Source organism: Myotis nattereri (genome assembly GCF_964212035.1).
Source record: "Myotis nattereri genome assembly, chromosome: 3".
Lineage (NCBI taxonomy): Eukaryota > Metazoa > Chordata > Mammalia > Chiroptera > Vespertilionidae > Myotis > Myotis nattereri.
Window position 1 is genome coordinate 52,346,075 of NC_138077.1, and position 13,540 is coordinate 52,359,614.

The following is a 13,540-nucleotide window of genomic DNA, read 5'->3' on the forward strand; positions in this document are numbered from 1 at the left end:
AGCTATAGAAACACTTTAATTCTTGAAATTATTTCAGGAAAAATACCTTTGTTATCGTGAGTCTAATGCTCTAGCATTTTGTCCACTTTTTTTCCCATTGAGATAACTGGGGTTTTTAAAAACTACGGTATTTGAAACACATGGTTTTTTAAGAGTTTAACTAATAAAATAAAGCAGAATAGGCTCTCTTTTTATATATACACACATACACACATGTAATTTTAAAAATAAAATTAGGAACATACTGTACATATCATCTATATTTTCTATTCTTTACTTAATAGCATATTGTAAACATTTTCCAGTACATTACTCTTCAAAAATATGATTTTTAATGCCTAAGTATTCCATTATATGGATGTAACATACATTATTTATCTCCTCCCCAGTCAACATTTTAACTTGGTCCCATTTTTTTCTATTATAGAAAAAAGCTGTGACAATGACTCTCTGTCCACAGCACTCATTATTTTCTTACAGTAAATTTAGAATTTTAATTACCTTCGTGAGGTACTCATGAGCATTATTGATGGTGTATATAAATCCCCAATGCAATGCTTGGTACACGGCAGACATTCGATGACTGAAAGCTATAAATAGGAAACCAAGCACCTCAGGGAACAGACCGATTCTGTTGGAGCTGAGTTAGGAGAGAAATGTGCTCCACTTCGTCAGGGGATGATGTCAAGGGACAGTTTGGGGGAAGGAGAATGAGAAAGGATGCGGTTGTTTTTGTTCCCAGGAGCAGAAGGGCCTGCCAACATCCAGAATAAAATGATTCTCGATGTAACACTACCACCCTCCCACCCTCTCCCAGACAAGCTCTCCCTTAGCCCTCAGGGACCTCTCACTCAGCTTAGTCCTGCAGAGAGGGAGTCTGAGCCACACGGATGACTCTCGATTTCGATACAGGACCTTCGTGTAACGGAAAACTGTGAGCACAGCACAAACAACATAAATAAACTGTGTTCTTGAAGATTATTTATTAGCTATTCTCACTCACGATGAAGGAAATAAAAAAGTAAATGAAACTGAAATAAAATAAGATGAAAATCCAGCAACATGTCTTCCCCAAGGACTTCAGCTGGACTCTGCACATTGGGCCCGGAGGAGCTTCCTGTGCGCAGCTCACCCGCAGGAGAACTCACTAAAAGAAGGACTTTAAAAACAGCCTGAATGCTTCTAAGGGGCAGGTCTGACCTGTGCAGCGAGAAAGTCTGGAGGAGGGTTTTCTAAACAGAGACTGGAATGCTTACAGGCCTCAGAGCACCAGCCCGTCCGAGCCACATGGTCACACGCGAGCACAGCTGGGCTCCTCGTTGGAATGAGTCTTCCCAGCCCAGACAACCCCACTGCATGCCCTTGAGGGTGGCCGACCTCTGTTCTTTGATGACAGATTTGATTTCTGAGCACAGTCTCGTCCCCTGGAGCTGGCCCAGCCGAATAGGGGATACAGAGAGGTCTGTGACGCAGCTGGGAGGTGAGAGCTGCGAAGGCCACGTGAGGAGACCAGCTTTGGGATGTGGGCCACCGATGGCACTGAAGGCCCTCTCCAAAGAGGCGGCGGCCTTCACCCCTGCAGCGGGCAACGTGAGCATCCTGGGCGTGAGCGCAGCCTCCTGGGGGCACACGTGGGAGGTCGCCTTCGTTTGAATGCTTAAAATCCGGGCCAGCTCTGGCTCACTGGCTCAGAGCTCACTGGGAGCTGCAGAAGTTCTGTTTGTTCTTTCTCTCAAAATGGAAGCCTGTCAATTTAAAATCAATTTATATTTTGTCCAAGAAAGGCCTGTTCTTAAAAGGATTTCCGTTCTCTGGGGTTGAAGGCAAAGGGCACGGTTTTCTTCCCTTCCTTCTCTTCCAACACCGGCTTCCTAGCCCCCCGGGAAGATGTCTCCGTGCTTGCCTTTCCTGATGCCTGTCCCCCAGAGGGAAAAGTCCCCAAGCACCAGCCATGTGCAGGCCACTCCCGCTGGGTGGCCCCAGGACAGTGGCCCACGGGTGGGAGAGCTGCAGCACCTGATCACAGAGGACCTCCCCGCAGTGTCTCTCAAGGGGTTCAGACACCACCCGGGGGCCTGTCCCAGAGGCACCCGCTCCTTCCCTTCCCCCAGATCTGAAGAGCAAGGCGGGGGAGCATGTACCTAGACCTCCGGGATAGGGGTGTTGCAGTTCCCGTGGTAGATCCTGACGTGGCCCTCGCACCGGAAGTAGGCCTCGAAGACGTCACTGTAGCCGTGGTCCCTCCACCAGGTGCAGAGCTGCCGGTTCCAGGTGCAGTCCAGCACGTGGAAGAGCTCGGGGTGCTCCATGCCGATCATGGTGAAGAAGTCCTGGTCCCCGAGGTGGCCTCGGAAGTGGTACTTGTCGGCCAGCTGCTGCACCTGAGCCGGCTCCAGCAGGCGGCCGTAGAGCGGGGACTGGCGCATGGCCTCCAGGTTCAGCAGCATCACCCCACTGTTGAAGCCAGGGAGCCCCTCGGGCGGCGGGCCCCCCACCCGGGTCTTGGGGTTCTCATGGCGGAACTGCCAGAATGTGTGCCTGGGAAGGGGAAAGAGAACAGACTTAGTCCGGTTTGTGGGGGTGAAGCCGTTCGCCAGCACCGCTCCCCTGGGTCTGCACCACCACCCTGGCGGGAGATAGGGTTCCAGCCCCCAGTTCTCCAGCTCTGAAAACGGAGCCCTCTGAGGTTCGGAATCGGTACCCTGGCACAGGCAAGTGGCAGAGCTGGGACCTGGACCCGGTCTCCTGACGCCAAGCCTCGGGTTCTTCCCACCATCCTCCACTTCCACAGGATGGCATCGCCGCTGCCACACTCACATCTGCGTGGACGCGGGATGCAGCAACACTGCCCCGGAGGGGCCTGTCCCTCCTCACCACACCCCGTGAGTCAGGTGCTCTGCGAGATGACAGTCACTTCACAGCTGGGAAACTGAGGCACAGAGAGGCTCGGCAACTTGCCCAAAGTCACACAATTAGTAAGCAGCAAAAGCAGGGGCTAGCCCGACTAGTGTGGCTCAGTGGGTGAACATCGACCCATGAACCAGGAGGTCATGGTTCGATTCCTGGTCAGAGCACTGGCCCAGGTTGTGGGCTCGATCCCCAATAGGGGGCATGCACGGGGCAGCTGATCAACGATTCTCTCTCATCATTGATGTTTCTATTTATCTCTCCCTCTCCCTTCCTCTCTCTGAAATCAATAAAAAATATGTATTTTTTATAAAGTAGGGGCTAAACCCAGGCATCTGGCTCCAGAGTCCACTTCTTAAGACAGTAACAATGCAGGTGGAACTTTCTACCCTCTTGTCTTTGTGATCTCGAAAAGGAGAGGAGAGAGAAGGAAGGGAAGACGATTCTGAGTGCTGATCTGGTAAAGGCGTAGGAAGCTACGCACAGCCTGAAACAAAATCATTTCTGCTTTAGAACCAGCCTCATTCTTTAGGGCCCCAAGCCCATCAGGCTGCGCGAGGGGGGGAGGCTTGAAGTGGCTCAGGACTCCTACCCATGGTTTAGGTGAAAGTCAGCCGTGACTTTAGAGGGACTCTCACCTCAATTTCAATTTCCCTCCAGGCAGATTTAGAAATCCAGTCTAGACCCATAGTTCAGGGGATGTCAGAGCCAGGAGACCCTGCTAGGCCCTCTATCCAAAGGCTTCCATCTGGAGAAGGGAACTGCCCGGGGTGACATGGTCGGGCACTGGCTATTCTGTTCTCCAGCCTCCCCAATCTCAAGCCCCTGTGCGCTGCGAGGGTGGGCAGCGGGGGGGCGAGTCCAGGCTCCACATCCCGGACGCGCAGTCTCGGCAGAGGGGTCAGTGGTTTGGAGGAAGGACGGAGGGCCCTTTGTTGTGGGCAAGAGACAGGAATGGGGCAGGGAGTGTTCAGCATCACACCACATCTCACCTGTTCTTACTTCCCTAGAAAATCCTTAGGGTGGGGAAGGCATCCTGCCCAAACCCTTTGCCTCCCCTTTCTCTGCTCCCAGACTGGAAATGCTCCCCACTGGCCTCCCATAGCGACAGTTTCCCCGCCCAGTCACAGGGTAGGATCTGTGTGGTGAAGTGTACAGCTCAGTGGAAGGAAAACCGGAGACCGGCTCCAGTGGGCCAGAGTGGGCCGTTTTCTTGTTCTAACACATTTTTCCAAGTCTGGGAATGGAGAGGCCTTCCTTGAGGTCTCGCATATCACAAAGGGCGCCGGGAGTTTGATCCTAGTAAGGAAAAAGGCATTCCCTTCGGACATTCTCACACGCAGAACACACAGGTTCATTGTTTGAGCTTCGCCAGAATGGACTATGAGTGGAACCGCGCTCTGGCGCCTGCTTGGTGATAAAATCCTTGGCAAAAACAAGCTTCCCAAGCCAACTGAGCTGCGGGAGCCTTTCTAGCCGCTGAAGCTGGCACAGATGGGATCGCAGAGGGACTTGCCATGCAGCGCGGCAACTGTTTGCTCATCTTACCATATTTCTTCCAAATGGTTCGTGTCAGCTCCAGGTTGCAGACCAGCTAAAATTCTACCAAACAGACGTGGGCCACCACAGCAGAGGAGGAGCCCTCCAGCCAGGGGCTGGACCACGCCAGGGGGTGAGAGCAGAAGCATTCACAGGAGGAGAGGGTTGCAAGGGCAGTGGAGGCAGGGGGGTGCCTGAGGAGCCCCTGGACACCTCACAAGCCATCGAGCCCAGGTTTCATCTCCTTCCTCCCCAGAGAACCAGTGGGATGCGGTGTGGGGTGCGTCAGCCTCCCCTGGGTCTGTGAGGTCTCCCAGGACCACCTCGTACAGCGCCCGAACAGCAGGGCTTCAGGAACAAAACCGTGCCTGACAAGGAATGAGGGGAGGTCGGTGCGGCTCAGGCTGCGCAGCCTTCAACGTGGGCGGGAACCCGGGCAGGGAGCCGTCAGGACACAGAGCAGCAGCTGCAGAGAGCTGTGGGTTCACGGGCACACAGCCCCCCACTGCAGGGTCCATCTGGGTAGAGAGAGGCGGGGACCCCCGAGAGGGTGCTCAGCTGGTTCAGAAGGATTTTCACTCCTGCACAAGCTGGGGTGCAGGGAGGCCACCGCAGCCCCGGGCACCTTACCAACCTCAGCAGGGAAGCTCCCCCATCTTCCCTGCCCACGCAAGGGTGATCTGACACTTAATGGGCCCAGAAGAGGGGGCCCAAGGCAGAGAGAGAGGACAGAACATCCTTTCAGGCGGGGACCATCGCCAGGTGCCTCCTTGGGAACAGAATGCCTGGCACGGCCACTCGATCAGGACCAAGAGGCATTTTATAACAAAGAGCCAGAGGGAAACAGGTCTGGGGCATCGGCACGTTATGATTTGTAAGGCGAAGCAAAGAAGGGACAGGAAATTAGAAATGCAAGCTGCTCAGGGCGTCTGCTGAAGCAGAAACACTGCCTGAAGATAAACCGACGAGTCTCTAAGCACAGGATTATGTCCAGGCTGCCCTTGTTCAAAGCATTCCCGCTACCCCAACATGAACCCGTAAAAACAGCAGGTACTTAGAAGAATGGCGGGGTTCTCTGGCCGCCATGTCGGCTGGTTCTTGTGGAGGAGTTGTGACAGCCTTGAGGCAGAGAGAATGACACAGGGACGAGGAGGGATGGGACCACAAGGGATGGGACCACAGACTCCTCACCTGACTCAGCAAGGCCAGGGTTGCAAAGCCCTCTTACTGCCTCTACCTCAGCTCTGCTCCTGCAGCACAGCACCCTCACTGCCAGCATCTGAACGGGGAGGACACAGGGGCTCAGTGCATCAGGGGCAGGGCCCACCTCGGGGACAGACAGACGGCTCAGTGGATCACGTGCAGGGCCCGCCTCAGAGACCTCTGTATGGGGAGGGACAGAGGGCTCAGTGGGTCAGGGGCAGGGCCCAACTCGGGGAGGGACAGAGGGCTCAGTGGGTCAGGGGCAGGGCCTGACTCGGGGAGGGACAGTGCATCAGAGGCAAGGCCCCAACTTGAACCCAGGGCTCCTGATCTCCAGGTCTCTTTCATCTTTCCCTCAGATTCCACAAGTTCACATTCCAAGGAGTAGTACTTAGATTTCAATCCTTTCTCTAGATTTCGCTGGCACATCCCACGGCCAGGGCACTGGGTCCAAGCTATCAGATGATGCCACTGCCACTGATGTTTCACAGCCTCGGGGCTCAGACCCGAGAACCACTCTGAGGAGGGTCAAAGGGTGCCCAGACCCTTTGCCTTCCTCACAGGGCCTGGAGCTACCGTACATACTCACAGGGCTCTGCTGTGACATGCTGAGGCTGCAGGAGACCTCTGTATGGATACAGTATCTGGTTCTGAGTCCTGGAGCTTCCAGAAGCTTCTCTGATCAACCTCCCACATCCACAACCCAGTCATGTTGCCCTACCTCATCATCTGGACCTGGGCCTGTGCAGGTCTGTTCCATCTCCCATGGTCACCTGCAAACCACACTAGAGGGGGAAAGTTTTCTTTCCCTTTAGAAATAACTTCAACTTTGAAACAAGCCCCGCCCCCTTGTAAATGCTAAGTCTGCCCTGAAGTCAATGAGGCTTACTGGGAAAATACACATGAAAAATCTTCAAGCCCATCTTCCAGTTATAAGGGTGGATTTTCTAAATGTTTTATATTAAGTATGTCCTAGTTAATAATCATCAATAACAGGGATGCCTACTTTCACCACTCCTTTTCGATATAGGACTGGAAGTGCTAGCCATAGCAATCAGACAAGAAGAAGAAATAAAAAGCATCCAAATTGGAAAACAAGAAATAAAACTGTCCTTATTCGCAGATGACATGATACTGTACATAGAAAACCCCAAAGGCTCCATCAAAAAAACTACTAGACCTAATAAATGAATTCAGCAATGTAGCAGGATACAAAATTAACACCCAGAAATCTATGGCCTTTTTATACACCAATAGTGAACTTACAGAAAGAGAGACTGAAAAAGCAATCCCATTTACCATTGCACCAAAAAAATTAAGATACCTAGGAATAAACTAAACTAAGAGGTAAAAGACCTGTACTCGGAAAACTACAGGACATTGAAAAAAGAGATAGAGGAAGACATAAACAAATGGAAGAACATACTGTGTTCATGAATTTGTAGAGTCAACATCATTATAATGTCCATACTACCCAAAGCAATCTACAGATTCAATGTAATCCCCATTAAAATACCATTGGCATATTTTAAAGATCTAGAACAAACTCTCCAAAAATTCATCTGGAATAAAAAAAAAAGACGCTGAAAAGCCACAGCAATCCTGAGAAAGAACGAAGTTGGAGGGATCACAATACCAGACATCAAGCTATATTACCAAGCCACGGTTCTCAAAACTGCCTGGTACTGGCAGAAGAACAGACATATAGACCAATGGAACAGAACAGAGAATCCAGAAATTGACCCAAACCACTATGCTCAATTAATATTTGACAAAGGAGGCAAGAGCATACAATGGAGTCAAGACAGTTTCTTCAATAAATGGCATTGGGAAATTTGGTCAGATACATGCAAAAAAAAAAAAAAAAGGTGTGTATTCCCATCCTCACTTCTTCCCTCTGAGCAGTGAGCGTGGAAAACTCTGAGCCTTAGGAGCTGAGAAAAGTCAACCCAGGAGGGAAAAAGCATGAAGAAACATGAAGGGCCTCTGATCTGGAGAGCGGGGAGGAGAAAGGGACCGTTCTTGGCAATGTGAGCTCGTTCGGGAGAATGTGAGCTGTGGATTCTCTGGCCAGGGCCTCTGGTTGGGAGACCTGTTGGAGTGACCTTGGAAGTGGTCATAAGGGAAAGACCTGAGAGGGGAAATAACTTTGCTTTTCAAACTTATTTCAAATACCCCTTTCCATAAAGATGGGTTTTCTTCATGAAAACTGGTTTGCTGGTTTTTAATAGTCTTTTTTGACGATTATTTTTTTTGACCATTAATCACCCCCCCCCCCCGCACTTTATTTATTTATTTATTTATTTATTTATTTATTTATTTATTGTCTAAAGTTTTACATATGTCTCCTTTTTCCCCAATTGACACCCCGCCCCAAGCCATTCCCACCCTGGGCAAGCCCCCACTGCCCCAGTGTCTGTGTCCATTGGTTATGCTAATATGCATGCATACAAGTCCTTTGGTTGCTCTCTAACCACCCCCCTTTCCCCTGCCATTTGTCTCTGGATCTATTCTTCTTCATCAAATTATGTTGATCATTATATCCCACATATGAGTGAGATCATGTGATATTTATCTTTCTCCAACTGGCTTATTTTGCTTAGCATAATGCTCTCTAGTTCCATCCATGCTGTTGCAATTGGTAAAAGTTCCTTCTTTTTTATAGCGGCGCAGTATTCCATTGTGTAGATGTACCACAGTTTTTTAATCCACTCATCTGCTGATGGGCACTTAGGTTGTTTGCAAATCTTAGCTATTGTAAATTGTGCTGCTATGAACATAGGAGTGCATATATCCTTTCTGATTGGTGTTTCTGATTTCTTGGGATATAGTCCTACAAGTGGGATTACTGGGTCAAATGAGAGTTCCATTTTTAACTTTTTGAGGAAACGCCGTATTATCTTCCACAGTGGCTGCACCAGTCTGCATTCCTACCAGCAGTGCATGAGGGTTCCTTTTTCTCCACATCCTCTCCAGCACTTGTCGTTTGTTGATTTGTTGATGATAGCCATTCTGACAGGTGTGAGATGGTACCTCATTGTTGTTTTGATTTGCATCTCTCCGTGATTAGTGACTTTGAGCATGTTTTCATATGTTTCTTGGCCTTATGTATGTCCTCTTTCAAAAAGTGTCTATTTAGGTCCTTTGCCCATTTTTTGATTGGATCATTTATCTTCCTTTTGTTAAGTTATATGAGTTCTCTGTAAATTTTGGAGATTAAACCCTTATCTGAAATATCATTGGTAAATATGTTCTCCCATACAGTGGCCTTTCTTGTTGTTTTGTTGATGGTTTCTTTTGCTGTGAAGAAGCTTTCTATTTTGATGTAGTCCCATTTGTTTATTTTCTCCTTAGTCTCTCTTGGCCTAGGAACTGTGTCAGTGAAGATATTGCTATGACATATGTCTGCTATTTTGCTGCCTATGGAATCTTGTAGGATTTTTATGGTTTCCCGTCTTACATTTAAGTCCTTTAGCCATTTTGAGTTTGTTTTTGTGTATGGTGTAAGTTGGTGATCAAGTTTCCCCAGCGAAGACCTGGAAGCCTGCACCGACTCAGGCTGAGCTCAAGCTGTGGGCTCTTGGGCACAGAAGGCCCTGTTCGAGGTCTGAGGTTTATGAAGACAACGCTGTGTGCAGCACATCTCGCCGTGGCTTGGCCGAGTGTTCAGGGGCGTTGAGCAGTCACTTGTGAGCAAGCACGGTCGGGCCTCTCGAGCAAACACAGCTTCGGATCCGTCTAATCAGCGAGGCCGGAATCCGGAAACACTGTTTCCCTTAAGCCCATGGTGCGCGCCAGCCCCATTAGCGCTTGTTTGCCTTGGAGGGGACCTGTCTTCTTGTCCTCTGAGGGGAAGGCCAGGCGTGATGAGCGAAGTGGGGCGACCGTCCAGTGTTCCGTCCACCCCAGGTCCTGGGAGGGGATGGGGACATCAGGGTGATGGGGCTGGTGTCAGAGCAATGGCACGGGGGCACGGTCCTGCTGGGGCCGAGGCCGAAGTGCTGAGGGATGGATACTGGCACTTCAGGTCTCTGGGGAACCGCAGCCCCACGGTACCACACTGGGAAGGGCAGGGACTGCCTGGAGTGCTGGGGCCAGAGTAAAGCTTTCAAATGTGCAAGAGTCACAAGTGACCCTTATTGGGATCTCTTGCTCGCAAGGCCTGAAGCAGACATCGGTCTCAGCTCTGCTGGTCAGAGAGGGTAAGAACTGCTCCCCAAGTCACACAGAATGTTAGTGGCAGGACTGAGAGCAGCCCCTCATGGAGCCACAGCTTCCCAGAGCCTAGAGACACTTAGATTCGCATTGGCCAACCAGCAGAGGTGCCCAAAAGGCCACACCGCTGTCTCCTCGCTCCTAGGAGACCTGCTGGAACACCAGCGAGCACGCGGAGCTGAGAAGAAACCATTCCGCGGTAACCAAATATTCAATGAAGCACCTACTGGACCCAGCTGATTTGAAGGTGAGAAGAACATGCCCCCAGGAATGGGTGGTGCAGCGAGGAGATGAGACCCCGATGCTAATCCACCACCAGTGGCAGTGGGACGAAGGGGGTCTGCATCTGGAACCCACAGTCGGGGCTAAGGACCCGCTGTGAGCCACGGGGCCTCTCAGGGCCTTGGCACGCTCAGCACAGCATGAGGATGGAGGTGAGACACCCCTGCTGGAACGGCATGGTGGGCCTGCAGATCCAGCCGGAGGTCTGAGTGGGTCCTCGGTTCCCATAGCAGCTGTGATGAAACTCCAGGAGCAAATGCAGGCACAAGCCCTGCCCAGCGCATGCCCAGGAGGAGTGGCCCCGATGTCATTGTGGATGCTCAGCTACAGAAGGCCCAACGCCCCACCCTGCCCAGGCTCCTCTCAGGGTGTGGTGGTGCCTCGGAGACCAGCCCTCATCCAACCAGCCAGCTTGTGAGGTTTCTGTTTCGACATGGTTTCCTGCTTCAGGGAGTCCGGAACAGTGAAGGTGACCCACATTGTTTGTCTCACCCCCAGCGCCACACAGCTACGACCATCCATCTCCGTGGGCCTCTGTAAATCCTGGTACAGCCCTGGCCATGAAGGGTTGGCCATCCCTATGGGCGAGGCCTCTGACCTGCGACGGGATGAATTCTGAAGCTGGTGGCCCACCAACTGCCCCCGGTCCCTGCTTTCTCCACTGCCCCCTGGAAGGACTGGTGATGAGCCTGACCATGCGTGGCACAGCCAAAACCAGGAGGTGGCACCCATGCCCTCCGGAGGGGTGTGGTGCCCTTCTCTAAAGCATCAGCCTCTTCTCACGCACCCAGGGAGCAGGCGTGTCACCCAGCCTGCTGTTCCCCAAGCCCAGCCTGCCTGGACACCTTGGCCACGTGGACTTCCTCCCACACCTGCTGCCCCAGAGCTGTGAATGCTGTTGGGCAGGGCTGGGAGTTCGCCATCACTCAATCCCACAACCAGCTCTGGAGCGCTGTGTGCCTGACCGGGTGTGGGCCCCGGAGGGCCTCATGGGAGGCACTGGGGACGAACGGAGGACAGGATGATGGAGGAAGAAGCTTTGAAGGGTTCGTCCAGGCTGATGGAGCTCGGAGGGGCTTACAGCAGGGATGGCGGAGGCACTCACAGCCATGGCAAGGCTGGAGGAAGAAAAGAGGAATGACACGGCCAGTCCTGAACAGGTGCCAGCGAGAAGAACAGCAACGTGAAAAAGCCCCGCAGGTGGCCAGATACAGGTCACAGGCATGGAGGGCACAGTGGGCACAGCAGAATTCTGGAGAGTCCCGATATTTAGGGGATGTTAGGAGAGTAGCCTGGAAAGATGTGGGACCTCAGAGTAGTCCAATCTCCTGTTCCCCACAGTGACGGCCTGTGTGGCCAGGACAGACTCAGGTTGTACCTTCTGCTGTGGGAACCCCGAGGAGCCACACGCACCCTCTGCTGGACCTGCAGGCCCACTGTGCCCATTCCAGCCTCTGGCCCCCGAGTCCTATGACCCAGGTGTCCAAAGTGCCCCAGTGTTCTCCTCACCCCCTTACTCACTTCCAGTCCAGTGGATCCCCACACATTCTCCCCCAAGATGTTGCCCTCCAAGCCCACTTACTGATACCAACTGCCTCTCATTTGACAACCCAGACGGTACTGAGTACTTTGGCCCCTCCCTTTACCAAGTGGAAACCATCCTGCCCCACTCCCCTGGCCCCCAGGGACGGACACACACACACACATCTCCAGGCTGTCTCCACCGTCCACCATAGCATCATCATCAGTCTGGATGCCTCCTTGATCGCTTGTTCGTCACCTCTGCCCACCACACATACCCTCTTCCTCTCTGCTCCATCCCTGGGGGCACCCTCAATAATTTTAATGACCACAATGAGGGCCTCACCTTGGCCTCAGGGTTCTTCAAATCCCACTGGAGCTACCCACTCAGTCCCCGCCCCCCCCCGCCCCCCCCCCGCCGTGAACATTGCCACCAAGAGGCACTCTTCCAGTGACAGGGGACTGAGACAGACACCCTCCGACCACAATGCCCTGCCCTTCCCCACTCTCAGCCCCTTGGGGACCTCTGGGGTCCCTCTTGCTGGTTGAGAGCATCAGTATCTCCGGGATCCTCCAGGCTCCTGGGCTGTCCCCACCCCAGCACCTCACCGCATAGGAGAATAGGGCAATGCTGAACGCTGCAGAGGGTGAGAACTTGGAAATGCTGCAGGAGGCGATGAGACCTCTGAGAATGTGAGTGATGGAGACTGAGGGGGGGGTGCACTTAGCACTGGGGACGCCATGCACAGGAGGGAACAGAGACAAGGAAGGCAGGTGGCACCTCACAGCCAAGAATGGGCAGGGGGATGGCTAAGCACATCTATATGCCAAGGGAAAGGAAGGTGAGTGCCAGAGGAGGAGAGACTGAAGAGAGAAGAAATGTAGGGTGAACAGCAGGTGGGACCTTGGAGGAATTAGAATCACTATAATGGCTGATGCATAGTGAGTACTTACTATGTGCTAGGCCCTTAGTGTAGCAACTCATTTAAAGTTTGTTACAAACAAATGAAGGGAGTACCATTATCTCTAGGTTGTAGGTGAGGATAATGTGGTAGTGGAATATAAAACAAGGTCCCAGGAGCCAGGCAAAGAATTTGCCAAGACAAGGGGAGTCCTGGGATGCATCTGAGACTGGAGGATGGACAAGAGAGGTTCTAGGTGGGAGTCAGGGATATTGGAAAAGCTCATTTTGGGTGAACTTGAAATCTCAGGAAAGTAAGAGGTAAAGTCATCTGTGGAGATAGAGGAGCTGGGGTACAAATACGGCTGAGAAAGAGAACTAGTGTACAAGGGCCATGGGAAACGCAGTAAGGAATCAATAAACAATGAGTGAAAGGGTCTGCCCAGTATCAAGGGCGTGAGTGGAGTTAGGGCACCCAGGTATTGAGAACAAGAATGTGTCTTCTTCATCTCTATGTTTTCAGGGCCTGGCACGGACGTTCGATTCACAGCGGGCCTTTGAGAACTGTTAGGTTTCAAATGGATGAATGAATGGGTGGGTTAAAGAATGAATGAATGAAGGAATAAGAGACTGTCAAATCAGATGGCAGAAATTTGAAAGAGGGGACTGTTGGATGAAGGTGGTGAAACAATAGTTCAGAGAGGCAGCTGGGGGAGATTGTGCCCTGGGCCCTGTGAGCTGGAGCCAACAGGTCTGCACTGGAGGGAACCAGGTTCCCCTCAAGGTGAGGGCAGAGAAGGCAAGACAGGAAAGTTGGCCCCACCCGCCCATCCGTGATGAGATGCATATCCGTGATGAGATGTGTGTGACAAAGTTAGCGATGAAAGGCCCAGATGATAACCTGATCCAGGGGTGCCTGCAGCCCTCTTGACATGCCCTTCTCAGCACTGGCCCTGGAAGACCCCCCCTGGC

The 13,540-nt window shown here is 52.1% G+C and overlaps 1 protein-coding gene across 2 annotated transcripts in view; it reads right to left on the reverse strand.

Moving 5' to 3' along the window:
• The window catches only part of XXYLT1 (xyloside xylosyltransferase 1), a gene marked incomplete at its 5' end in the record, with an annotated part of 193,421 nt that overhangs the window by 32,260 nt on the left and 147,621 nt on the right, over positions 1-13,540 (reverse strand). The window contains 2 exons of one of the 2 annotated variants that reach the window (XM_081086548.1): positions 966-1,745; positions 2,142-2,538. In XM_081086548.1, the coding sequence (XP_080942674.1) occupies positions 2,142-2,538 (397 nt within the window). In that variant the 3' untranslated portion in view covers positions 966-1,745. Of the gene's footprint in view, positions 1-965; positions 1,746-2,141; positions 2,539-13,540 lie in introns of those variants that run through there. The other variant, XM_081086547.1, reaches the window with a different exon arrangement.